General features: G+C 35.4%; 1 protein-coding gene across 1 annotated transcript in view; it reads left to right on the top strand.

The window, feature by feature from the left end:
• The first annotated feature begins 265 nt into the window (after window positions 1–265).
• The window catches only part of LOC148948588 (BOS complex subunit NCLN), a 121,048-nt gene continuing 93,336 nt past the window's right edge, over window positions 266–27,977 (top strand). The window contains exons 1-6 of the mRNA XM_089094972.1: window positions 266–314; window positions 13,278–13,465; window positions 16,105–16,249; window positions 19,061–19,155; window positions 23,003–23,092; window positions 25,300–25,611. Coding sequence (XP_088951098.1) covers window positions 266–314; window positions 13,278–13,465; window positions 16,105–16,249; window positions 19,061–19,155; window positions 23,003–23,092; window positions 25,300–25,611 — 879 coding nt within the window. The remainder of the gene's footprint in view (window positions 315–13,277; window positions 13,466–16,104; window positions 16,250–19,060; window positions 19,156–23,002; window positions 23,093–25,299; window positions 25,612–27,977) is intronic.

Here is a 27,977-nt window from a genome sequence, read left to right as displayed (position 1 = left end):
TTTTGATTTTATAAGCCTCTTTTAAAAATCCAGAAGAACTTTGAAATAAATTGCCCAAGGGAAGGAAGGAAGTCGTCTAAGAAAAAATATTCTTTTCAAGCAAGGCTGCTTCAAAGCTTCAACTTGATAATTCCATGTGAGGCATTGATCCTAGGTTAATCCAAAAATCCCTCATTTAGATTCGAGCTGAATTGATGATCCTTTAATGAAAAGCTGTGGTATTCGGATTTTTCATTTATTATTGAAAACTGCTGATTTCGTGTTAATGGCTGATATTGGAGGCAACATATTTTCTATAAGAACTTCTAGTTCAAGTATGGCTTTTTGTAGTCAGGTCTCCAGGTTTCTGTTGAGCGTTCACATTCCAAAATAGACACATCATCAGCAAATTCCCGTTTGGATATTGTTGAACTTGGAAGCTAAAACTCTACAATCATAAGTAAGAAAAGTAGAGGGCTACGAGAAGATCCCTGAGGTAGTCCTAACTAAAGTCTTTTAAGAGATGAAAGTAACTGACTTATCAAAACCCTGATAGAGCTGTCGTTTAGGTAATTCCAAATGAAATGAATAAATACGTCTGGGAAGCTCATCGAAAAAAAAAATTGTGCATAACTTCTTTTTGGTTTCATTTTCCATACTTTCTTCCCAAGTCCACCAATAAGACCAGTAAGACTTGACCTTATTCCTAGGTTGCTCGGATGGCTTTTTCAACATACATTACTTAAGCATGTTACAACAAGCTATTTGGTCGAGAGCAGAGCTCTCTTAACTGTAAAGGATGTTGCTACTAATACTACCACAAACAACTCACTGCAGCACCAAACAACCTGAGGCCAACTCGGCTACGCATGCTCCTCCTCCCTACTTCAATTTCGTTTTTTTACACTCAAACTAAACATCATGCAAGAATACATCAAGATAGATAATCCCCCTTAAAATAGTAAACCCTTTAAAGACTTGTCAGTGGGGGGTGGGGGGTCAAAAATATTAAAATGTAATCTAAGGTTGCCATTTCATTCGTTTCTAAGGGAGTTCTTTAAAAAGAAAATGTAGGAAAGTCCATTTTCACATTTTTTTTTTCTTTTGTGCAAGTAAGCATATGAAAGAAATCTTTGATGTTATGCTTAAAATATTTCCGCAATAAGAGAAAAGTTTTTCACCCCACAACACCCATATTACTGGCGTTGTCCAAAAATATCCGTTAGAATGAAGGAGCTCCGATATATAATTTCCGAGGAAACCCCAAAAAAGAACAATGAGACACGTTGAAATCATTGGGAAGTTCAAAACCTACTATCATATTAAATATAATAAATATATTCAAAATATATTTTTCAAATCTTGGGTGACAAAATTGTATTTATCAATTTTTTCAATGAAAATACCAAAAAAAGCGTTTTTCAATAAGAACCTTTTTTTCAAAATATAGGGGATAGGAAGGGGGAAACCCCAAAAAATAATAATGAGACACGTTGAAATCATTGGGAAGTTCAAAACCTACTCTCATAATAAATATAATAAATATATTCAAAATATATTTATCAAATCTTGGGTGACAAAATTGTATTTATCAATTTTTTCAATGAAAATACCAAAAAAAGCGTTTTTCAATAAGAAAGTTTTTTTCAAAATATAGGGGATAGGAAGGGGCAAAATTATAATATATATATATATATATATATATATATATATATATATATATATATATATATATATATATATATATATATATATATATATATATATATATATATATATATATATATATATATATATATATATATATATATATATATATATATAAATTGAAATGGAGTGAACAACTCACTTCTGCTGATTTTTTATGAGATTAAAATGAGATTTTTTATTAGGTTCTAACTCCCTCCTGTCCCTCTCTTTCAATATTTAGCGGTAGTCCTGCCTTCAAAAATTTGTACATCAAAATGCACTTTTCGAGACTTCTGCCACAATACCTCCCACCCAAACAATTCTACTGTCCTTCCACCTTGGAAGTATGTGTAATCACACACAAGTGTCAACAACTTCAGAAGGTTGGAAGGGGCGGAAAACCCACTCTAATTTATGGTAACCATTGTTCCTTTAAGTGTGACTTTATTATTACCTCTTTAGATTGTTTAAGCACCGCCTATCAATGTTTTCTTATTGTTCTGTTGAGTTATCAAGATTGAATTTAAATATACTTTTATCAGAGGCAACGCTGTTGCGTTGCCTACAGTAAAGGCCATACGGCTCCAATGTTTTATTATTTATTAATTAAAAAAATTTGCCGAAAAATAAGTTTTTCAAAGAAAAGTAAAGGTAATTTTAAACTTAAGCTCAGGAGATACAAATACCTGTTAAAATTCAAACTCAAAACGACCAGAAATTAAATAAACAATCATAGCAAAAAACATACAACAAGTAATAATATAAATGAATAAATAGATCTTAAAGCGAGTAATGCTTAGATTGAATATGAAAATCAAGCTTAAAACGAAAACAAATATTTTGCTATTAAAGTATAAACGAAGCTAAAAACGAATGGAAATTAAATAAACAATCAATGCGAACAAACATACAATAGACATCAATATAAATGAATAGTGAAACTTAAATTGAGTATGTAAATCAAGTTTGAATCCAATAAGAATGGCTACAGAAAAGGGCATGTGTATCGCCTCACAGCAGAAGCCTAAAACCTACTGCATCATTGGCACTTTATTGAAAACAATTCCTCGAAATATTTTCACGTTTGTAACTTTAAGAAATCAAAAATTAATTAAGATTTTAGGGATTAAATATCAGTATATGTATATTAAATTGACAATGCACATTTTTTTCAGTAAACTCATTTGATTTTTTTTCAGTAAAGTACGAATTATATTCTGGCTTTTAGAAAGCACAGGGGTTTTGAACCCTACTCACATTAATTTATGCTCGTTTTGAGTTTGACTCTAATATTTATTTTAATTTTTGTTTGTTTTGGGTTTCATTTATTTATTGATACTGATTTGGGGTAGTTGTATGCTTGGTAGATTATATGATAGTCCGGACACCAGATATTGAAAGTGTGAATCAGACCACGACGGAATGGGTCTGCTATGAGAATGAGCCTACTCTCCACCCCCTAAATCGACCAAGCGAATTCAAAAATACCAATGGCTCTTGGTTGCAAGCGATGAAACACTCCGAAACTTGAAATTTTATTATATTTTGTTGTTTTATGCAAGAAAATGCATGTTCCACAAAGTTTGAGGTGCAGTTTTCCGCTCAAATAGAAATGCCTAGAAGCCATAGAATGTTTTCATAACAAACTAACACGATTAGTTACAGAAAATGGCAGAGTTAAAAATAATGGCAAAACTATATGAGTCTTCCAGTCTTGGAAAGTATAAACAAAATCAAATTGAATATTAGATATATAATGATATTAATTGTTGAAAGATCCATCAGTTCAAGATTTTTTTTTCACTGTAATTTTTATTTTCATTTTCAATGCTGTAAGAAATGGAAAATAATAAATTTGTAATATACGAGTAATTCGTTTTCAGGGAAGCACCAATGACGCAGAAGGCTTTAGGTTTTTACAGTTAAAGAAGGGGGCAGCATCCAAATTTTGCTTGTAGTGAAACTATATTTGTCTTGACCAATCTCGAAAAGAACTAATAAATTAAACTGAATATTTGATGCATAATGATATTAATTGCTAAAAGCTCATCAGTTCAAAATTTTATTGTAATTTTAATATTTATTTTCAATAGTAAGTACAAAAGAAAACCTTTGTAATATAATTCGTTTTCAGTAAAGCGCCAATGACGCAGTAGGTTTTAGGCTTCTGCATTGAGACGATACCCAAACTCTTGTTTGCAGTTATTTTTATTCGATTCAAACTTGATTTGCATATTCAATTTAAGTTTCACTCGTTTTAAGATTTATTGATTCATTTACATTAATATATATTGTATGTTTGTTCGCATTGATTTTTTATTTAATTTCTGTTCGTTTTAAGTTTCATTTATACTTTAATAGCAAAATATTTGTTTTCGTTTTAAGCTTGATTTTCATATTCACTTGAAGCATTACTCGCTTTAAGATCTATTTATTCATTTATATTATTACTTTTTGTATGTTTTTTGCTCTGATTGTTTATTCAATTTCTGTTGGTTTTGGGTTTCATTTATTCTTTAATAGTAATTTCTGGTCGTTTTGAGTTTGAATTTTAAAAGGTATTTGTATCTCCTGAGCTTGAGTTTCAAATGGCCTTTACTTTTCTTTGAAAAACTTATTTTTCGGAAAGTTTTTTAAAATTAATTGTAACAAAATGTTTAGAGCCTTTGCAGTGAATTCACAAAAGTTAACAAAATCAAAAAAAAATTCAACTCGCAGAAGTGGGAGTTTGCTGACTTTTGTAAAATAAATTATTAAAAACTAGCTTCAAGTTCCGACAAATTACCCCTGTTGTCCATAGTCTTCAGCAAACTTCTGCAGTTTGTTTAGGTTTTCTTTGCTGATACTAGGTTTTGAAATTCCCAATGACTTCAACATGCCTCATTAGTCTTTTTTGGGGTTTTCTCGATGTTGTTGCAAAAAAACTTTTCTATTTTCCGAGCATATCAGACAATGTTTGACTTAGCAACTAATTATGTAACATTTCAAAAGTCCAGATCAGAAGAAGATCTTGAGAAGTTCTTTCCTTCTCAAGAAATAATAGCAAATATACTTTAAACTCCCGTTGCAAAGTGAAGTACTATATACTTATAGGTAGTGTATCAAATTTTCGAGCAGAAGAATAGAAGTTGTCTGGCTGGGGAGAAGTCTGGGTTTGGTCATAGACTTGACTCCCTGAATATTCTGAGGCGGTTTTGTTTAGCTAAAAAAAATTCCAATAAATCCTGGAAAACCCCGGAAAATTCGGAGATAGTTGAAACACTGGTTTTGGGTCTACTCTTTCTCCAACTGTCATTTATGTTGTCATTACCATATAAATTAAAATCTTGAAAAAAATTTTGAATGCAGAAAATATATTTGTATATTTAAAGGTTCTTTTTAACTCTTGCCTCAATCTTCTTACCCTTTGTCTGGACCTTGTTTCTATTGTTGTTCAAACTGTAGCTACATCATTTACAGTATGACCAGATTTTGCCGTGGATGTGGCATAGCCGAAAGTGTGGAACATGCTTCGACAAGAGTTGAGATGTATGGTGTTTCAAAAATAATTTATAAAATTATCTGATTTACTCTCAATAGATTTCCTATGTTTCTAAGTTTCTACGACAAAACCTTCTATAAAAACCTTATATGCCCCCAGGGCATAACGTAAAGCCCTTGTCCTGAGGGTTATGGGGGAGTGTCCTCCTCAAAAATATATTTTCTATCTTGAAATTGACTATGCTGAACAAATGGATATCTCAAAATTTTGAATGGATGTGTTGGGGGGAATGATGGGCGTGGGGGGGCTAGTTGCCCTCCAATAACTTTTGACTATTAAAAAGGGCACTAGCCATTTGAATTTCCAATTGAATGAGCCTGTTTTGAAGTTTCTACGACAACACCTTCTATAAAAGCCTTATATGCCCCCAGGACATAACTTAACACCCTTGCCCTGAGGGTTGTGGGGGAGTGTCCTCCTCAAAAACATATTTGCAATCTGGAAATCAACTATGCTGAACAAAAATGGCTATCTCAAAATTTTGATTGGATGTATTTGGGGGAATGAAGGGCGTGGGGGGGGGCTAGTTGACCTCCAATCCTTTTTGACTATTAAAAAGGGAAATAGACCTTTGAATTTCCAATCGAATGAGGCTTTTTTGAACTTTCTACGACAACGTCTTCTATAAAAAACCTTATATGCCCCCATTGCATAACTTAAAACCCTTGCCCTGAGGGTTTTGGGGGAGTGTCCTCCTCAAAAACATATTTTCTATCTGGAAATCAACTACGCTGAACAAATTGGCAATCTCAAAATTTGGTTTGGATGGGTTTGGGAGAATGATTGGCGTGGGGGGGGCTAGTTGCCCTCCACTCACTTTCGACTATTAAAAAGGGCACTAGCCCTTTGAATTTCCAATCGAATGAGCCTTTTTTGAAGTTTTTACGACAACCCTTTCTATAAAAACCTTATATGCCCCCAGGACATAACTTAAAACCCTTGCCCTGAGAGTTGTGGGGGAGTCTCCTCCTCAAAAACATATTTGCAATCTGAAAGTCGACTACGCTGAACAAAATGGCTATCTCAAAATTTTGATCGGATGTGTTTTGGGGAATGATGGGCGTGGGGGGGGGGGGGTAGTTCCCCTCCAATCACTTTCGACTATTAAAAAGGGCATTATCCCTTTGAATTTCCAATCGAATGAGCCTTTTTTGAAGTTTCTACGATAACGCCTTCTATAAAAAACCTTATATGCCCCCAGGGCATAAGTTAAAACCCTTGCCCTGAGGGTTGTAGGGGAGTGTCCTCCTCAAAAATATGTTTGCTATCTGGAAATCGACTACGCTGAACATAATGGGTTTCTCAAAACTTTGATTGGATGTGTTCGGGGGAATGATGGGCGTGGAGGGGGGGGGCTAGTTGCCCTCCAATCACTTTCGACTATTAATCGACTACGCTGAACAAAATGGCTATCTCAAAATTTTGATTGGATGTGTTTGGGGGAATGATAGGCGCGGGGGCGGGGTTAGTTGCCCTCCAATCACTTTAATCTACTAAAAAGGGCACTAGCCCTTTGAATTTCGTATCGAATGAGCTTTTTTTGAAGTTTCTACGACAACGTCTTCTTTAATAACCTTATATGCCCCCAGGGCATAACTTAAAACCCTTGCCCTGAGGGCTGTGGGGAGTGTCCTCCTCAAAAACATATTTTCTATCTGGAAATCAACTACGCTGAACAAAACAGCTATCTCAAAATTTTTATTGGTTGTGTTTGGGGGAATGATGGGCGTGGGGGGGCTAGTTGCCCTCCATTCACTTCCGACTATGAAAAAGTGTACTAGCCCTTAGAATTTCCAATCTAATGAGTCTGTTTTGAAGTTTCTACGACAACGCCTTCTATAAAAACCTTATATGCCCCCAGGGCATAACTTAAAACCCTTGTCCTGAGGGTTTTGGGGGGTTTCCTCCTCAAAAATATATTTTCGATCTGGAAATTAGCTACGCTGAACAAAATGGCTATCTCAATATCTTTATTGGATGGGTTTGGGGGAATGATGGGCGTGGGGGGGGGGATAGTTGGCCTCCAATTATTTTCGACTATTAAAAATGGCACTAGAACTCTCAATTTCCAATCGAATGAGCCCCTTTTGAAGCTTCTACGACGACTTCTTCCATTTGAAGTGCCCAGCTCTAAAGGAAAAAAATAATAATAAATAGTACATTGTGCCAACATTGTTCTTATATGCCCTCAGGGCATAACTTAAAACCCTTGCCCTGAGGGTTTTGGGGGAGTGTCCTCCCCAAAAACATTTTCTATCTAGAAATCAACTAAGCTGAACAAAATGGCTATCTTAAAATTTTGATTGGATGTGTTTGGGGAAATGATGGGCGCGGGGGGGGGGGGGGCTCGTCCTCCAATCACTTTTGACTATTAAAAAGGGCACTAGCCCTTTGAATTTCCTATTGAATGAGCCTTTTTTGAAGTTTCTACGACACCGCCTTCTATTAAAACCTTATATGCCTCCAGGGCATAACTTAAAACCCTTGCCCTGAGGGTTTTGGGGGAGTATCCTCCTCAAAAACATATTTTCTATCTGGAAATCAACTACGCTGAATGTTAAAAAGGGCACTAGCCCTTTTAATTTCCAATCGAATGAGCCTTTTTTGAAGTCTCTACGACGACGCCTTCTATAAAAACCTTATATGCCCCCAGGGCATAACTTAAAACCCTTGCCCCGAGGGTTGTAGGGGAGTGTCCTCCTCAAAAGCATATTTTCTATGTGGAAATCAACTACGTTGAACAAAATGGCCATCTCAAAATTTCGATTGGATGTGTTTGGGGGAATTGTGGGGGGGGGGGGGGGCTAGTTGCCCTCCAGTCACTTTCGCCTATTAAAAAGGGTACTAGCCCTTTGAATTTCCAATCGAATGAACCTGTTTTGAAGTTTCTACGACAACGCCTTCTATAAAAAACCTTATATGCCCCCAGGTCATAACTTAAAACCCTTGCCCTGAGGGCTGTGGGGGAGTGTCCTCCTCAAAAACAAATTTTCTATCTGGAAATCAACGACACTGAACAAAATGGCTATCTCAAAATTCTGATTGGATGTGTTTGGGGGAATTATGAACATGGAGGGGGGGGGCTAGTTGCCCTCCAATCACTTTCAACTATTAAAAAGGGCATTAACCACTCAAATTTCCAATCGAATGAGCCCTTTTAGAAGTTTCTACGACAACTTCTTCGAGACGAAGTGCCCGGCTGAAGAAAAAAAAAACACATTTTGCCCACATCGTTCTTTACTTAGGCAGCGCTACCGTGCTGCCTATGAAAAGCGATGTTGTAGAAACCTCAAAAGGGCTCATTCGATTGGAAATTGAAAGGGCTAGTGCCCTTTTTAATAGTAGAAAGTGATTGAAGGGCACCTAACCCCTCTCTCATGCCCACTATTTTCCCAAACACATCCAATCAAAATTTTGAGATATCTGTTTTGTTCAACGTAGCTAAAAGTTCTGGAAATTAGGTCTTTGAGAATGATAACCCCCTCAGAGCCCAGTGAGGAGAGGGTTGTAAGTAATGCCCTGGGGGTAAACAAGGTTTTTATAGAAAGTCTTGCTGTAGGGCTAAATTGAAAGGGCTAATGCCCTTTTTAACTGTCGAAAGTGAATGGAGAGCAACTAACCCCCCTCTCACGTCCACTATTTCCCCAAACCCATTCAATCAAAGTTTAGAGATAGCCATTTTGTTCAACGTAGTTGAAAGTTCTGGAAATTATGAATTTGAGGATGACAGAGCCCCCAGGGCAAAGGTTGTAAGTTATGCCCTGGGGGTATGTAATGCTTTTTTAGATAGAGTTGTTGTAGAAACTTCAAAAGTGTTCATTCAATTGGAAATTGAGAGGGCTAGTGCCCTTTTTCTTAGTCGAAAGTGAGTGGAGGGCAACTAAACCCCCTCTCACGTCCACCTTTACCCCAAGCACATCCAATCAAAATTTTGAGATAGCCATTTTTTTCAACGTTGTTGAAAGTTCTGTAAATTAGGTCTTTTAGTATGACACCCTCCCCCCCCCCCTCTCACAGCCCTCAGGGCAAGGGTTGTAAGTCATGCCCTTGGGGCATAGTCGAAAGTGATGGGAAGGCAACTAACACACCTTCCAAGCCTACCATTTCTGCAAACACATCAAATCAAAATTTTGAGATACTCATTTTGTTCATTGCAGTTGAAAGTTCTGGAAATTATGTCTTTGAGCAGGACACTCCCCCCACACTCTTCAGGGCAAGGGTTTGAAGTTATGCCCTGGGGGCATATAAGGTTATTAAAGAAGGCGTTGTCGTAGAAACTTCAAAAAAAGCTCATTCGATTCGAAATTCAAAGGGCTAGTGCCTTTTTTAATAGTTTAAAGTGATTGGAGGGCAACTACCCCCCCCCCCCCACGCCTATCATTCCCCCAAACACATCCAATTAAAATTTTGAGCAAAGCCATTTTGTTCAGCGTAGTTGATTTCAAGAGAGAAAATGTGTTTTGAGGAGACTCCCCCACAACACTCAGGGCAAGGGTTTTAAGTTATGCTTTGGGGGCATATAGGGTTTTTATCAAAAGTGTTGTCATAGAAACTTCAAAAAGGGCTCATTCGATTGGAAATTGAAATGGCTAGTGCTCTTTTTAATAGTTGAAAATGATTGGAGGGCAACTAACCCCCTTTCACGCTCACCCGAACACATTTCCCCGAACACATACAATCTAAATTTTGAGATAGTTATTTTTTCAACGTAGTTGAAAATTCTGGAAATTATCTCTTTGAGGATGACAACCCCCATACAGCCCCCAGAGCAAGGGTTGTAAGTTATGCTCTGGGGCATATAAGGTTTTTAGAGAAAACGTTGTCGTAGAAATTTCAAAAAGGGCTCATTTGATTGGAAATTGAAAGAGATAGTGCCCGTTTGAATAGTTGAAAGTGATTGGAGGGTAACTAATCCCCTCTCATACCTACCATTTCCCCAAACACATCCAATCAAAGGTTTGAGATGGCCATTTTGTTCAACGTAGTTTAAAGTTCTGGAAATTATGTATTTGTGGATGACAAACCCCCCAGAGCCCCCAGGACAAAGGTTGTAGGTTATGCCTGGGGGCATATAAGGTTTGTATAGATAGCATTGTCGTAGAAACTTCAAAAGGGGCTCATTCAATTGGAAATCGAGAGGGCTAGTACCCCCTTTAATAGTCGAATTTGATCGGAGGGTAACTAACCCCCCTCTCACGCTCACTATTTCCCCAGCCCATCCAATCAAAATTTTGGAATAGCCATTTTATTGAACGTTGTTGAAAGTTCTAGAAATTAGGTTTTTGAACATGAGAAAAAGGGCTTTTGCCCTTTTTAATTGTCAAAAGTATTTAGAGGGAGAATCCCCCCCCGCAAGCCCATCATTTCCCCAAATAATTCCGATCAACATTTCGATATGGCTATTTTTTTCAACGTAGTTGAAAGGTCTGGAAATTATGTCTTTGGGGATGACAATCCTCCCCCCCATAGCCCTCAGGACAAGGGTCGTAAGTTATGCCCTTGGGGCATTTAAGATTTTTATAGAAAGTTGTGCTTCAAAAAGGGCTCATTCGATTGGAAATTGAGAAGACTAGTACCTTTTTATTAGTAGAAAGTGATCAAAGGGCAAATGCCCCCCCCCCACGCCCATAATTTACTCAAACACTTCTAATCAAAATTTTGAGATAGGCCTAGCCATTTTGTTCAGCGTATCAGAACGATCTGGAAATTACGTCTTTGAGGAAAACAAAACCCCAAGCCCTCAGGGTAAGGGTTGAAAGTTATGCCCTGGGGACATATAAGATTTTTATAGAAAGCATGGTCATATAAGCTTTGGAGGGGGCTCATTGGATTGGTAATCAGACGCTCTAGCCTTATTTTTAAGAGTCAAAGTGATGGTAGGGCAGCTACCCCTCCCCCCCCCACACACACACACACGTCGTAATGCCCTGAAATGTATCTGATAGTAATTTTGAGATAGCTATTCTATTCAAAATGGTCTAATTATCACATAACAAGGCCTTTGAGGTTGTAACAATCCCCAGAGATTAGGGGCAAGGGTTGTAAGCTATGCCCAGGGGGTATTTAAGGTTTTTATGGAAGGGATGGTTGTTTAACTTTAGAAAAACACTATGCCAATATAAACCGAACAGAAATTAATTAAAAAAAACTTTTTCAACAAAATAAGTTTTTTTTAAAAAAGTAAAGAACTCCATTAAATCAAGATGAAAAAAAATAAAGTTAAGTAATCTAACAAAGATACAACTACCAAAAATCCGTATCAACAGATAAACTAAACCCAAAAACAAACAGAAATTAAAATAAATAAGAGTCAAACTCAAAACGAGCAGAAATTAATATGTGTAGGATTCTACACCCCAAGCTTACTAAAAGCCAGAATATAATTTGTACTTTACCGAAAAAATTCTTTTTAATGTTTTTACTTTTCTAACTTTAAGAAATCAAAAATTAATTAAGATTTTTAAGGAATAAATATCAGTTTATGTATATTAAACTGACAATGCAGATTTTTCTCAGTAAATTCATTTGAATTTTTTTCCTTCTATCCTTCTCCCGCACCCCTTTTCCCCCAAAGTCGCTGATCAAAATTTTGAGATAGGAATTTTGTTTAGCATAATTGAAAGACCTAATAACCGTTCTTTGAGGATGACTTGACCTCTCGAAGTTGCCAGATGAAGGGCTACAAGCTTTGAACTTTACCCATTGTTTAAATATAGTATCGAGACATTTTCCAGGGAAGGGATTTTTTGGTGGGGGGGGGGGTGTTTATGTGGGAGAATCTTTCCGTGGAGGAGTTTTTTGGGGTGGGGGGAGCTGGATTTCCTCGCAATATTAAAAAAAAATAAGAAGATGAGTAAAAATAAAGTTTTTTCAACTTAAAGTAAGGAGCAACATCAAAACTTAAAACGAAGAGAAATTACTACGTATATGAGGGGATTCGCCCCCTCCTCAATACCTCGCTCTTTACACTAAAGTTTTTATTAGAACTTTTAAAAAAGGTTATTATTCTAATGGAATGGCCCTTTTGTTTTAGGAGTCATTGTTAAATAATTGGAACAAAAAGTCAAACTCTAGCATAAAGAGTGAGGTATTGAGGAGTGGGCAGCTCCCCTCATATACGTAATAATTTCTGTTCGTTTTGAGTTTTGATGTTGCTCCTTACTTTCAGTTCAAAAAATTTATTTTTTTGTTTGATTGCTTTTAAAAACTAAACAGATTGCTTCAAAAATTATCAATGTTTTTCTCAAAAGTTTTATTGAGACACAAATAGCCTAAGCTAAATAGAATCAAATGAGAAAATTTTGAAAAAATAGGGGTCCTTTCAAAATACTAAAGCTACATATTGAAAGTCATATAGGCTACTTATTCTAAGATTTTTTTTCTTTTCTTTAAGCTTTGAATTAGCACTAATATATACTTTTTTGGATGTTTTGACAGATAGATCAACAACTTTTGGAATATATATGTAGCTTTCAGCTAAGCATAGCCTAATTGACAGTGGCCTTTGTAAACTGTAAACTTTGAACAGAGTTATGTTGTTCTTTTTGTGTTTTTGACATTGAAAAACACACTTATAAGATGCAAATTGTTTTCAGTAAAGAAAAAATGACATACTAATCTTTAGTGGGTTTAAGGGGGCATTAAATTACTTTTATTTGCGACAATTTCTGTGCATTTTAGGTATAACTAATGATAACATTATGTTGCTTCTTGATTTTGCTTCTTGCTTCTTGATTTTAATATTCAGTTTTTAGAAAATGTTTTATTTTTATTAATATTCAAAAAATACAGCCATTCTTTTGTTTTGTTCTTTCATTATTTTTTTTATGAATTAAATATATTTGAATATGTGCTTGAAAATTGACCTATAAAACCTAGAAAATTGATTAAAATCAAGATTTGAAATAGCCACTCTGTCAATATAATAGAAAAATAAACTAGTATCCCTGTGCCTTGCACCACTTTTGCTAATTTTATTATATATCAAATTAGGTACCGTATGATGGTTATGTGATGGTTATACAGGACCAAACTTTATCACTAAAAGGTAATTTTTTTTCACTTTTAGGGTCGCGACAGAGTGCCTTCTCAGCTGATGCAAGATCACTGGATGCTGATTTACTTTTAAGAAAATGTGTATTTTCAAGATTAGAAGAAGTGAATGAAGAGGAAATCTTCAATGCAATTGCAAATGAAACTTCAGCTTTTGTTGTACTTGTTCCTAGCTTGCGATTCCCTTCGAAGGCTAACAAAGAGGTAACTTCATTCTTTTGGTCAGTTTGAACTTCATACAGCTGCTAAAGAAACAAACAAAAAAATAATAACATTGCTGAGCACATTATGCTTATGTTGAGTAGTTGAGCATACATGAAAGTTCATTTCATCCTCATTGGCTGTGCAAGTTTAATTTCACAAAACCTTTGGGGCAGCCAACTCTTATATCAGTTTAAAGCTTCCAAAAGTCAATTTGGCCTCCCAGAGATCTACCCTGGCAACAACAAAAATAATTCCATTAAATTTAAAGTCGTATAAAACCAAACCATCCAGTTGCTGTAAAACAAAGAAGGTTGAAAAACAACACTCTACACTGTTGTACAATTTTGGCCGAAATTTGACTTGCAATGCATTCTTTGTATTCCATGCAATGTATACGAAGTAAGTTTTGTAGAACCTTCAATCCAATAATTTTTTTTATCTAATCAATCAGTGAAATTTGTCTAGTAAGGTTTTCCTGGTCAGCAGAGTTTTTTTTTGGGGGGGGGGGAAAGTTCAATTGCTTCCAAATAATTTGAGAAAATCTTTAAATTGTCTACTAATTTTATCTATTCAGAAGAGCTAAAAGTGTTTTTCAGAGAGCTTGTTTTACATACTTGATGGAACACATTCAACGTGGTGGGTCCTTTCTGTGAATAAATTGCTTTGTGGTTCAGTTAGATCAAAACAGCCAGTCAAAATCATAGGTTCTATCCATCACAGTTTGTTGGCGCTGAGGAATTTTATCAACTTTCTACCACTGTATGTACATTTATCAGTGTTTAATGGGACATTAGTGGGGCTTTGTTTTGCTAGCCATTTTTAAGCCACTTATGACGGGTAATTTTTAAATATTTAATTGACTGTGCATCCCTCCTTTTCCCTATACTCTGTTTAAATCTGACGTTGATGGCGTTGGTCCACACTGGCCTGTTGTTCTGAACTGTCCTTGTTTGTTAGCCAAAAACGTTGGTCATGGCCAACAAAGGTGGACACTACAGGACCAGAAGGAATATTTGAGTATTATAGCAAGAAAGACGCCAATGTTCGATTGTCAGGGGCTAAATTAGAACAGAACGGAAATACAATTTTGCTGTTACTCAAGCATCTTCAGCCTATGGTTTCCAAGGTATAGCCTGGTAATTCAATGTTTTATACATACTACTACCATTAATATAATCTCTTCATAATACAAAACCGCCTTAGGCCAATACTGACTAAACCATGTGGCTATCAACTACATTTATCTCAAGGATTACTACTCTTCAAGAGAGAAGGCCTTGCAGCTAGTAGGATTTAATCAGAGTCCCTAGAGTGTACAGGCATGGTTAGTCCATTGCACGGCCTCGAAGAGCCTTAACATTTTCGCAATTGTAATATATAACTTTTGAAAAATAAAACTAACTGTGATAACTGTATTTGCTTATTCCTAGCTATTTCCAGGGCGTAACTGAGTTTGATCACCAATTCAAAGAGTAAAAAACTTTAAATTTTTAGAAAACTACGTGTTTGGTGACACATAGTAGTGAGACCAAGCAGCATAATTTATAAAGGAGGCATTCAAGTATCATACCACAAAAAAAAACTTAGGCATGTGGCATTCCATAAAAGAATTTTATTTTAATCCTGCTCGATCTTCTCGAAACTGTGTTCTGTTTTTGAAGCCGTCTTTCGTTTTTATCATGTAATCACCGGAAATTTCTACGCTTGTGTGACAAAACCAAATGGTTTTCTAAAATTGTCTACTTTTCCCAAGCTTTATTTAATTAACTGTTTTTCAACCAAAATATTTCTTGTTAGATTGTCATTATCTTGATAGTTATGATTCCCTTTTTGTAATTATCCTTATTTATGTAATTAATATAAGTGTGAATGCGATAAAAATAAAGCGGTTTATATATCTACGAGTGTGACTAACAACTCATTGCAGCATCAAGTTGCTTAGGCGAACACAGCAGCGCATGTTTTTTCTCCACCCCAGTCTGTTCAAGGCTGGTGATCAAGGCTCTTTATCCCCCCCCTTGGAACTTCAATTTCATTTAAATCCTTTCATATGATCTCATCCATTTGGGAATGACCTTTATTTGTTTGGCCACATATGGATGACCAAAAAGTACAATCTTTGGTAATCTATCATCCTTCATTCACAATGTAGCCTAGCTATTTTAACCTTTCTGTCATTATATCCCAAGAAAGTGGGAGTAAACCACATTTTTCCTGCAGCTGATTGTTGGATATATGGTCAGTCAAACAAGTATCTAAAACTTTTTAGACGATTCCTATAGAAAACTAACATATCTTCCTCAACCTTTCAAAGTGCCCCCTTGTTTCAGAGCTATTCTTGCCCAGTGTCGTTACCATGGCTCCCAATATACTAATCATAGTTTGAGGACTCAACTTCCTATTTATGCCCAACTTTTTTCAACGGTAAGAAAACACCTTGCGCCTTGGTTACTCTAGTTATACACCATTACAGCATCTACTACCTTTGCTAAGACTACTACCCAGGTAAGTGAAGCCATCTATCGGATGAGTTGCTTTGTTACGTGAATCCCTTCTTCACTCTCGTTTATCCCAGTCTAAGCGAATTGCGTAATGTCGGTTATATCTTTTCGCTACCAATGTACGATTTCTCTTTTTAGAAAATAATGCAGTTAGAAAGGGCAATTATTCGTGGTCAAGCTGCTATACCATTATACCTGACAGAAGAAAACGCATCTACAAATGAGCTCTATGAGCAAATTAAAAGTACAACAATGTCACTTTCTGACAGAAGCACTTCTGTTTGTAAGTATAAATTTCATTTTTTTGATGTTCCCATTTCTCATGGGCCAGGGTGCCTGTAGCATAAATATATGGTATTACCTCATTATAATTGACCTTACAGTAATTTTCTAATATAATATGGTTTTTTATCTAACTGAGGAACTGGGGAAAATTGCCATTTTAATCCATAAGGCATTTATGTGTGTTGCTTTCTCAGGAAGAACAGACACCTCTTTCTCAGGAGTTTCACTAAGGAACTTTTTGGAGATAGGCCCAAAGCGAATGAAAAGCTAATGGATCGTTTGAAACGTCAAAAAACCAACAGAGAGAAAAAACTCAATGAAAAAAAAAACGGCAAACGAGACTGCGACCAATGGAGAGAAAAGACGAAAAATGTAAAACAACGCGGTTATTTTGCCTGTATCAAAACAAGGCGTCTTCAGCACAAGAGAAACACAAGAAGAACAAGAAAAAAAATATTTTATTCTAGAATATAAAAATTTAAATGTCTTATATTTTTACCTCAGTTGCTTTGGTATTCTCACTGAAGTAACTATAATAGCTTCTTTTCCCTACATGGATTAGTTGTGCCAATTGTATTTTATTGGTGGTGGTTTTATTTGTTTTTAGTTTTAGTTTTTTTTTTATTATCTTGTTATTCTTGCGTTTCTCTCGTGCCGAAGACGCCTTGTCTTCGGCACGGCTGGGAGGGCCCGGCTGATTGGGTTGTAGGAGACTGGGAAAATGACTTATTGAGATCTTGTATTTTGTGTTACATATTTAGTGCATTCACTAACTACATTATTTACGAGGTACCCAGGGCGGATGCGAATCACTGATTTCTAACCCTCTCTACTATAGATTTGCTAACAAGTGTTTTTGTTGTGGCGTCAATAATAGTTTACTTAACTCCATTCAATGAGCTCTTTTTATAAGTTCGTCCTTACGCAAATTGATTTTATCTACCCACCGCGATCTGGATGCAGGAGCTTAAGAAATTTGTAAATGTAAATTTAATTTCTTTTCTTCCTAGGTTGTTTCCCAATCAGTTTTAGTGATATTTTTTGACGCCTTACCAAACATCTGCGTTGTTTTTATTTTTCGTCTTTTCTCTCCACTGGCCGCAGTCTCGTTTGTCGTTTTTTTTTTCGTTGAGTTTTTTCCCTCTATTGGTTTTTTATCATGGCTGGCCAGTTCGGCTTAAGATCTTTCCTTTAAAATGTTGATTTGACAAGGCCCAATTTTTGAGATTGTAGTTTCAAAGCTATAAGTTCGTTCATGAACTTCTATTTTCATAAGGATGCTCACTGAATGTAATAGTAAGCATCAAAAATGACAAGGGCATTTTCGCTGCAGAGTGATAAAAAATCGTTTTAGATGCCAGTTTGACTAATTCCATATTAAAATGTATACTGGCACATTATTTGTAGTCCAACACATAAGCAAATAAAAAAAAAAAACAAGTATTTTTCCAACGTCATATATTAAATTAATGAACAGGCAACGTATTTTTATTTCCAATTGTTCTCTGTCATTTGTTTCAGGGACTTTATTAATTTAACCTCTGAACGACTGAATTAATGGCGTTTATAATTGAGGACAGTTGTACAAATTTAGAGTTGTAGATTGTTTCATTTCATGTTGATGATTTTTCTGAACGTTTTTATGCTGAGGGACACATTCTGTAAAATTAAACTGGAAAAAACTGCCTAATGAAAAGGCAATGATATTACCCTATTAAAATTTAAGTTAGCGGAACCGAGGGTAATCAGTTGGTTTTCAGGTGCGACCAAATTTTGTACCATTTGCGACGACCTCAGTTTAAGGCTACAAAATGGTGTTTTGCAGAATTGTTTAAAGACAAGATTGCATTACGGTAAACATTATTATTGCATATTTTTGACTTCCTAACTGATTGTTAAATTAAACAGTTATTTTATTTGTGAAAAACCTTGGTGATATAATAACATTTTAGTGAATATTAGAGCCAATGATTCTAAGGGGCAAGTGCATCTTTTTTCTATTCCTTTTCTTTGGTGTACTCTCTGAGTCTGATTAAAATCAAGGGAGGTAATGTCCGAAATGTGACTGATTACCATTGCTTATGTAACTAGTTGATAGTAAAAAATCTAAACTTAACTTCTTGATCAACTCCCTGCTAGTTACACACTCAATAACAATATATGGTCACCTTGTATCTTGCTTGCATTTGCCCTTATCTCTTTGATCTATCCGACCCATGTTCGACAGGGATGACGAAATTGTTGATTGATTTACAACTCTGTCATCTGTAAACCTACGGAAAGAAATGACACTTGATAACGATTCCACTACCGTGCGACTAAGTGCGACTAAATAACACGGTCTTAACAAAGTCCTGTGGTTTCTTTCTATGGTTTAAATTAAAATCTTTTTTTTTCTTTGAACCCTTTTACAGGTATTAGCGAAAATTTTTACTTTTTTTTAAATTCAGAATTTCTTTTTCCAAATCCTTTCAAAATCTACAATTAGTCTTTATCTGTTTGATATTTTTCTGATGTACAGACATATCATATATTATGATATACTTTTTTTTTGCGACTTTGCTTGTCTTGGACACTTCCAAATTAAGACTGGGATAAAAGAAATTCTTCTACCCAAATTACTTCGAAGAAATCCTAGGAAGCTTGAAATATAATTTAGCCTAGAGACTTTCATTTTAATCTTTCAATCCCCCTCCCCTCTCATGAAATAAAAACAAATAAATGTCTTGGCCCACACTAAGCATGCGACTTCTGTGTACCTACGTATGTAACGGAAGAATCACTGCAAGCTTTCCTTTTTCTTTTTCAGTATTGAAGAATGCTTTCTTTGGAACTGGTTATCACATCGTTGTATCTGGATCTCAGCCTAAGCCCTTACCTGATTTAGTCTTTCATAACATACAGGTAGTTTATTCTACGTTAAATTTACAATGTTTTATCAGCTCCAAGTAATAAGATCAATGAATCCTGTCGACGAAATAAATTATGTGTAAAATAAATTTAATTGAGGGTTATTTTGAGTTCTGGAATGGCAGTACTAATTTACATTTAATTGTCGATTTTTTTGTGTTCTAGTAATAATAATAATAATAATAATAATTTTATTTCAACCCTTCATACAAATACATCGAAATGCTCGAAGGAGTTATCAAAACGAAAGAAAAAAAAATTACGAAAAAATCACACAAAAATCAAACAAAACAAAATTAAACTGCGATAACTATGGAAAAGAGAAAACAAACGAAATCAAAATCATGATTTTAATGCACAAGACTAGCCAATGGAAAGCCATGTATTGTTCTATTTTAACTTTTGAAACGGGTATACAACTCATCCATTTTCTTACTTATCTCAAAAATATAGTACCTCTGCGAAACATAAGAGTTTCTGAAACATATGGGAATTCCCAATAAATATTTGCAATACCGAAAAAAAATTGAACGAATTCGGTTACGTTCAGTTTTTCTAGAGCACTTCCATAAAGTAGCTAAAAAAAGACATATGGTGCAAACATAGCGTTATAGAGACGACCGAGCGTATATTTGTCGAATTGACCTTTAGTTCGTGCTAGCATACCGTAAGTTTTCCGCAGTTTTTCTTTAAGTGGTACAATTACTGGATTTTAGTAGCTTTGATAGTATTCCCATACTGGAGTCCGAGATACTCAAACTTATCCTTTTGGACAATTTTCTTCCCGCAAGCATCAACAACAAGATTTGGCAATGTTTAGTCGTTCAAAACGACGAATTCAGTCTTAGACGGCTCTATTGTTAGCCCAATATCACCAAGTGCAGACGACACGGCATTAATGGCTTTCTGTAAAGATTCTAAATTATCACTTATCAAAAGTAGATCATCTGTGTAAGATATATGACTAGCATCAATTCCATCATCTATCTAAAAATCTTCTATCGTTTTTGTCGCAGGACGTATTGCATTGCTAAATATCACAGGGCTGATTACAGAGCCTTCTTTAACACCCCTACGTATATCTATACGTCCAGAAAGCTGTCACGCAGACCGAATTCTTACTTGTTCTGCCTGGCTTGAGTTTATCATATCACCCAGCTCAGCATTGGGTGAATACATTTTAACCTAAGTATTTATTTCTAAAATACAATATGTTTTACTAGTCAGGTGGATAAGGTAGATGACTTACCGAAACACACTGGGATTGAACTGACATAGGATCCCAACCCTCCACGTAAATGTTTTCGTCTTTGTAAAAATAAATGAGTCTTTTTTACAAAGCTTAAAAAAACGTAAAATAAATATTTCATAAGATTCACTTAATTCGTGTTTTTTGTGACTTTTTTTAGTTTTACTTAGCAGAGCTGCACAGTGTATGGCAATAGTACTTTTGTTTTCTCTTATAACAGTTGTTGTAGCTTCCATCTGCAGTTATGATGTCATGACTGGTGAGAGACTATTTAATAGACTTAGAGATCAATATGTTAAACCTGCAGACTACGTAATGACCATTTAGCCAAACAGAATGATATTATTTGTTATGCAGGGGTTCTATGTTTTCAGTAAAACACTGGTTTTGCATAATTCTGGAATATTCTGAGGTTCTCCTTTAACTAGGTTGTAGCTACTGCTGCAACCCAAATTGTCCGTACTTATGTGGGTACTATTCCTTAAATCGAGTCTTATAAGTAATCGCTGTAGCCCGGAAAGACAACATAATACCATTTTTTGCTGATACTGACTTAAACTGATTATTGTTTCAGGGTTGTAAACTATCTTCAGGTTTGCGTTGTTTTGCTGTGTAACTGTGATTGTTTTCACGTTAGTGGAAAATTTGAGTTGCATCACCAAAAGGTATCACGTTCCAAGCATAGAATTACAGAAAAGCTAATTTCCATTGTTCAAAAAATACATTCGATTAATCTTCTTATTCTAAAAAGGTCCTAATAGTATCTTATTAACATTCTCCTAATTTTCAGGCAGTTTCGATGATAAGTAGTGTTGGGCAATATTTGATATCGATATTGATATATCGGACCAAATATCGATATCGAATATTGAAACGTATATATATATATATATTATATATATATATATATATATATATATATATATATATATATATATATATATATATATATATATATATATATATATATATATATATATATATATTGCCTTCTCGGTAAAGTGGACCTCATAATCACTGATAGTGAGTAGAATTTTATTTCCTACGTGATTGCGGTGTTTACATCCTTTGAAGAGGCAACTATTAAGATTTCTTCTGAAAGCTTTCCCTCCATCTCGAAAGTCCTGCCTTTGTCTGATATTCTGAGACGCCACCTTGTTCAGGTAGGTTTTGATGGATCCTCAGATGTGGTTAATGAGCTTCGCAAAGCTTTGCTGAATAAAATGCATTGTAGGTTATCAGCCTTGGTCAAGTCACACCCGTCGCAATTGCCACATATATTGACCCGCGTTTCAAGAAAATGTATATTTCACCTGACGATATTCTACAAGTTAAGTGCAAAATTGCAAACGAGATAGATTTGGCCTTGCTGAATCTCGATCAGAAGATTCAAGTACCATCGCAGTCCATCGCAGCAGTAGTATCAGAATCAAGCCAGTTTGTGGTGTTCGCATAATGAAGTTATTTCTAGTCAATGCAGGACATGCTTCGACAGCAGCTGAATATATCATGGCTCTGCAAAATTTCAATAGGGAGCCAATAGTTTCAAGAAAAAGTTGTCCACTCAAGTGATGGAAGTCTCGTACTATGGGGTTCCAAAAACACCTGTATAAAGTTACAATGAAATTCATGTCTGTGCCCACTACGAGTGTCCCTTCTGAAAGAGTGTTTTCATAGGCTGGTCAGATGAATCACTGATCGGTGGAACCGACTCTCAGGGAAAAACATTGACATACTGCTGTTTTTGAATAGCCAGTGGTTTATTTTTCTCTTTTCTTGAGCCCGAATAATTCCAAATCCGGGTTTTTATTATATTCATTTATGCAATCGAACTTTATTTTTATTGTTTGATTTTATATTATCTGAATTTTGGAAAAAAAAGTTATACAAAATACCCTTTATTTACCATTTGCGTTACTGAACTTCGGCAAATCCATGAAATAGCAAAAAACTGATCCGAAAAATCGATATCGATATATCGAATATCGAAAGTAAAAAAAATCGATATATCGATATGTCAGTTAATCAAAATATCACCCAACACTAATAATAAGGCCATAATTCAGTACCAATTAATAAAAAAATTCCTTTTGGAGCTTTTGGCATGATCTAACGAAATATTCATCGAAATTACTTGACCACCAGGAGTATTCAATCTAATCTTAGTATTTTATTTCTAGAAGAGAACAATCCTAATAGCTCTCATATTTAACCTAAGTTTTGCCCTTTTTCAGTACAACAGTGTGCTAATTTGGCAGCCACAAAAAAGTTCAAGTCAACCCCTTCTAAAGAAAACTTTTCTTCTTCTTCTTCCTCTCCTGTGAATTATTTCTTTTGCGCCTGTGCTATAATTAGAGCTGATAATTCCTTTTACGTTACATTTGTCTTAAGTAGAATGGATTTTTTTTTAAACTAAGGTTGAATACGCAATTAATAAAGGGTCTGATTTTAATAAAGTTTTAATGTGACAAAAAAGCAAATCAAGTGTATTTGACTCGATTGCTGTGTGGATTAGTGTAAGTTTTATTCAGTAATAATATTGTCATTTCACAGGAGTATTTAAATGTTCAATAATTATTTTGTTTATTTCAGGCTAGGATTAGGGCCAGTGTACCTGTGAAAAATGGCCCAACTCCAGTAGTTGCTTTCGTTGCTCATTATGACGCAATTGGGCTCGCCCCTGTAAGTCAAATAGCTTGTTTTTTTACTTTTTTTTAATTGTTTAGAACTACATATTTTGATTATAATACACAGAAAGAAAAAGTAAATCATGAAATGATCGTGCATAACATCACAAATTATCTCAACCTCAGAAGATTAATTCGAGCTAAACCTTTTATTTCAGTAACATAAGAAAGGAGAAGCATATACTTAGCATTTGGATTTAACCCCTCTTCCCTATTTTTGAATGTGCTGTACTATTTTTTAACGCTTCAAAGCGTTTTAAAGTATAAAACGCTTCATATAAAATACTAAGGACACACAAAAAAAATCTGATTCTTTATATTGGTTTAGTGAAAATTTACAAAACCATGTACATCTTATAAAAAATTAGGGAAACCCATTTTTTAGTGAAAATTACTGAATTTTTGGCGAAAAAGACTTCCATATGCAGTTATGTAGTTTTACGCTTAATAGGCGTTAAGTTTGAAAATAAGGAACGTATGTGAAAAATCTGCAGAAAATGAATGAAAAAAAATGTATCGTCATAGAGCTGTAGAAACCGTAACTTTCCTGATTGGTGTAGCAAAAAACAAAAGACCGCTATAAATCTAAGATATGTATCAATGTAAATACTACTTCTGATTTCAAAATATCACTTTTATTACTTAATTTCTACATATTCCCACTAGCCTATATTTGTTAAATTGCCCTTTTGAAGATAAGGGTTGTACCACCCTGTTGATTGTTGCATTGCTTGACGATCAGATGCAAATAAGTTGGGTTTTACAACTGTTTGGTTGGACTTGTTTGTAAACAAGAAAAGTTTCCGCTTGTTTCTTTGCACGATTAAGAATCTATCTGTCTCGGTTCTAACATCGATTCCCTTGCCGCGGGCCTGCTTTGTATTGTCGCTATTGTGGATGGAGAAAAGGGAAAGCTCCAATTACTTTTGCAATGAGAGAACTATTAAAGTTTGGAAGCTACATGCGACGTGATTCCTCTGCCTCAGTCCCAAACGCAGAAACTGGGATGACAAAATCAACCATAATCGCCAAAAGAAATGTCTAGATGGCACTAATAATAAGCGGCAGATTAGACTAGGAATAAATGAGAAGGAAGAGGTGATGATTGATAAAGAGAAAATTGATCAATTGAATATCTTCACTTGCCTGGGCAGTAGTATTAGTAAAAGTAATTGATGCAGTAGAGATGTAACAAGCAGAATGGCCAAGGAACAATGTTTTTTCGCAGTTGAACAAAGTCTGGGAGAATTTGAAAATAAGTCTGCAAGCTGAGATTACTATGTCGGGAGCCATGGTAATGGCAATGATCAAGTACGATTCTGAAACGTGGGTGCTTGAAAGGCTGAGGAAGATTTATAAGATGTTCTCCAAAGGCATTGTATAAAGATGGATAACGTACTCGTTTGACCGACTGTAAATCAAACAAATAATTATACGAAAAGCTTGGTTCGATTCCCTTGTCTAGGCCCACAATGAACGAAAGGTGAAGATGGCTAGGGCTTGTATTACAGATGAAGGATGACAGATTGTCAATGACTGTGCTTTTTGGTCAACCATCTGGGAAAAAAAAGCAGGTCGTCCCCGAATGGGGTGGGAAGAGGTCAAAGGGAGGATTTAAAAGAAACTAATGCTTTTTAGGAAGGGGTAAAAAGTGAAATTTTGAATATGTTGGAATGGAAGGGGAGAGTCTGCAGCTATGCTGGTCTCAGGTGGCTTGGTACTGCAAAGAGGGGTTACTACTAGTGGTAGCATATAAATATGTTTTTATCGATTATCTTCTCGATATTTAAAGTTGGATATGTATTGCATATATATGTATGTGTGTATTGTATATGTTTGGTGTACTCTTAAAATAACAGGGTATATAAAGCTGGGTATACATATATATATATATATATATATATATATATATATATATATATATATATATATATATATATATATATATAATACATATATATATATATATATATATATATATATATATATATATATATATATATATATATATATATATATATATATATATATATATATAGCTCTGCATCTGCAAGATTGCAGAGTTGCTTGCAATCTTGCATGAGTGAAGTGGGTGCTCATTGAGAACCCATAAAGTGGGCTGCTAGATAAAGAGCCCGCAAAGATATATATTTATATATGTAGTGGAAGAATTTTTATTATTAATATATATTTTAATTATAGGCCTTATCGTTTGGTACTGATTCCAATGGATCAGGAGTTATTGCACTCCTCGAACTTGCTCGAATTTTCTCTAGCTTGAAGAAGAAGAATGATCTCACATATAACGTTGTGTTCCTATTGACCTCTGGCGGCAAATTGAACTACTTAGGAGCGAAAAAGTATTTAGAAGAACGGTTAGATGAATCTGATGATAGTTTTCAGAGAACATTAGCTGGAGCTGTGTGCCTTGATACAATTGGTCGAGGAGATGTGATGTATTTTCACGTTTCCAAAGTTCCCAAAGATGGTTCTTTTGGGCAAATTTTTTTGGAGGTTTGTAAATTAAAACTCGTTTCATTGAACTTGAGGCGCCGGGAACTTCATACCGTCCGATTATAAGTCGACTTAAGACCTTTCTGTAGACTTTAGAAGGAGTTCTGGTCTCTTGCCTGTACTGGGGAACCTTTGTTTTTCTAGAGGCCCTGAAAAATTCAATTATTATGTAGTATAAAAAAGTGACATGTCACGTCATGATGTTGAAAGATAATCACTGCTTGACCATTTGAACAGGACTTGCTTGGTGAAATAAAACTATGTTAGGAGTATTTTAGCCTCGTTGATCTGTAAAGAAGACATAAAAAAGGAAAAAAAGAAAAACGACAAGAAAGACAACTCGTCCCGACACTAGTCAACTGGTAAAAACACTTGTCTTCTTAGAAGCCAATTTGTCGCTCCAATTTATATGACTTGATTTTTATAGGCCAAGACACCCGAAGCTCAGGGTCATACAATAAAATATGCTTTGCGATGGCGAATGTCTGTGGTTCTGCCAGCTATATGTGATTAGGCTTATTGAAAATCCTTGACAATCAGATTCATCTTACATTTCGCATTTATTTCAAACCATTCCTTTAAAAAATAAAAAAGAAGAAAGACACAAGGGTGTTCGGGGACATGGGAGTTAAGGTATTGCAACTGCAGCCATTATTTGCTTAGCTATGCTTTGTGTTATGAACATTGGGCCTGCTCAATCGATGTTTATAATATAAAAGAATCTAATGTGGAAAAAAAGCAGCACAGAGACGTTAGATAACTTCTAGACCATAGATCATATATAAGACCACTTTCGCCACTTCCTAGACAATATATAACTTCAAACAGCAAGTCATTATAGAGATACTGCTGATGTACTATTTTGATGACCTGGATGCAAACAAATTCTTTGATTTACCTCTTTCACCTCCCCTAAGTAAAAATTTGAGGTCCACTCCCCCCCCTCCTCCAAGGCTTCCTGAAAGCTCCTGTTCGATCGGAAAGCCATTCCTGAGCTAAACCCTATGTTTCTTGTATAATTAATGACCCTTGCCCCAGGTGTTGTAGGGGTCATATCATTTCCAAAAGCATATTTTTACCAGAATCCTTAGGAGGCTGCATGAAGGGCATAGGATGTGTGAATGGCTTCCCTTTCATAATTTTTTACCTTTAAAAACGGCACTAGAAAGTTCAATGGCCCATTTCTGTTCCCGAGATATAGAAGACATTTTATATTTTGATATCCTAGATGCTCGTAGTGGCTTTTGATTTAGTTCTGCCCTTTACCCCAAGTCATAATTCAACGTCCAACTGCATCTCTCCTCTCAATAACATTCCTTGAAAGTTTCAACTTAATATCCTCAACCAGCCCAATAATGCTATAGATACGCAATTTTGACAGACTAGCTTCACATAATGGTTTTTGATTGTAGACATGATGCGCCTGGTATGTGCACAGTATCTTGAAAGTGGCTTAAGGGATCGAGTTGACAATTTAATGTCTCGAACTCTCAATAATTTGTGTTTGCAAGTCATCAAAATTGCATATCAGCAATATCTTGGGAATGGCTTAGGGGATGGAGTTAAAACTTCTTTTGAAGTCTAATGTTAGGGGAAAGGGGAAAGACTAAACAATTTTTGCCTCGAATCAAGTTGAAAAAAAGTTTTGGAACTTATAATTTATGCACAGTTTAATAGTCACATAAATCTTTGGAACCGTTCAAGCGATAGAGTTGAAACTTTGAGGGAGTATTGGACGGTAGAGGGCTCAAATAGATTTTAAATTTTAACGGGGGTTGATTGAATGACACTATGTGTCATTGAAAAAGCATATCTACAATACTTTGGAAACGGCTTGGGGGATAGAGTTGAAACTTTCAGATAATCTTTCAAACTTTTAGACACAGTTTGAGAAAGAAGGGGGAGGGGTAAGGAAACTTCAAATTCAATATTATGGGAGAAGAAAGAGACTACGTAATTTTCAGTTACGGGTGTCGTTTCCAAATTTTGCACTTGGGAAACTCTGAGTCTTGGCCTAGTGAACTATCAGTAAGAGCTCATTCGAAAGACCACTAATCAGGAACAAACATTCATTTTTGGCCATTTCCAGGCCGCTCCCATCTTTCCTATAAAATGCATGATTTTTTCGCTCAGAGAATCATCTATGAAAGATTCCAGCTAATCGGGCACTCAGGATCAATCATCCCTCCTTTCCTATTATAAAACTATGTGTAAAAATGTGAACATTTGCCCCAGGGGCTGTGAGGTTATGTCATCCTCAGAGGCGTAGGTATTTTGTAACCCTTCGGCTACTCTGAACAAAATATCAATTTTAAAATAGTGGTTGGAAATCTTGGGGGGTTACGAGGAAGGGGTGGATCAGGTAT

Source organism: Artemia sp. Qi Xiang Cuo, chromosome 9 (assembly GCF_049724085.1).
Source record: "Artemia sp. Qi Xiang Cuo chromosome 9, ASM4972408v1, whole genome shotgun sequence".
Taxonomy (NCBI): Eukaryota; Metazoa; Arthropoda; class Branchiopoda; order Anostraca; family Artemiidae; genus Artemia; species Artemia sp. Qi Xiang Cuo.
The sequence above is the reverse complement of the archived record's forward strand: the minus strand, read 5'-3'. Positions and strand labels throughout refer to the sequence as shown.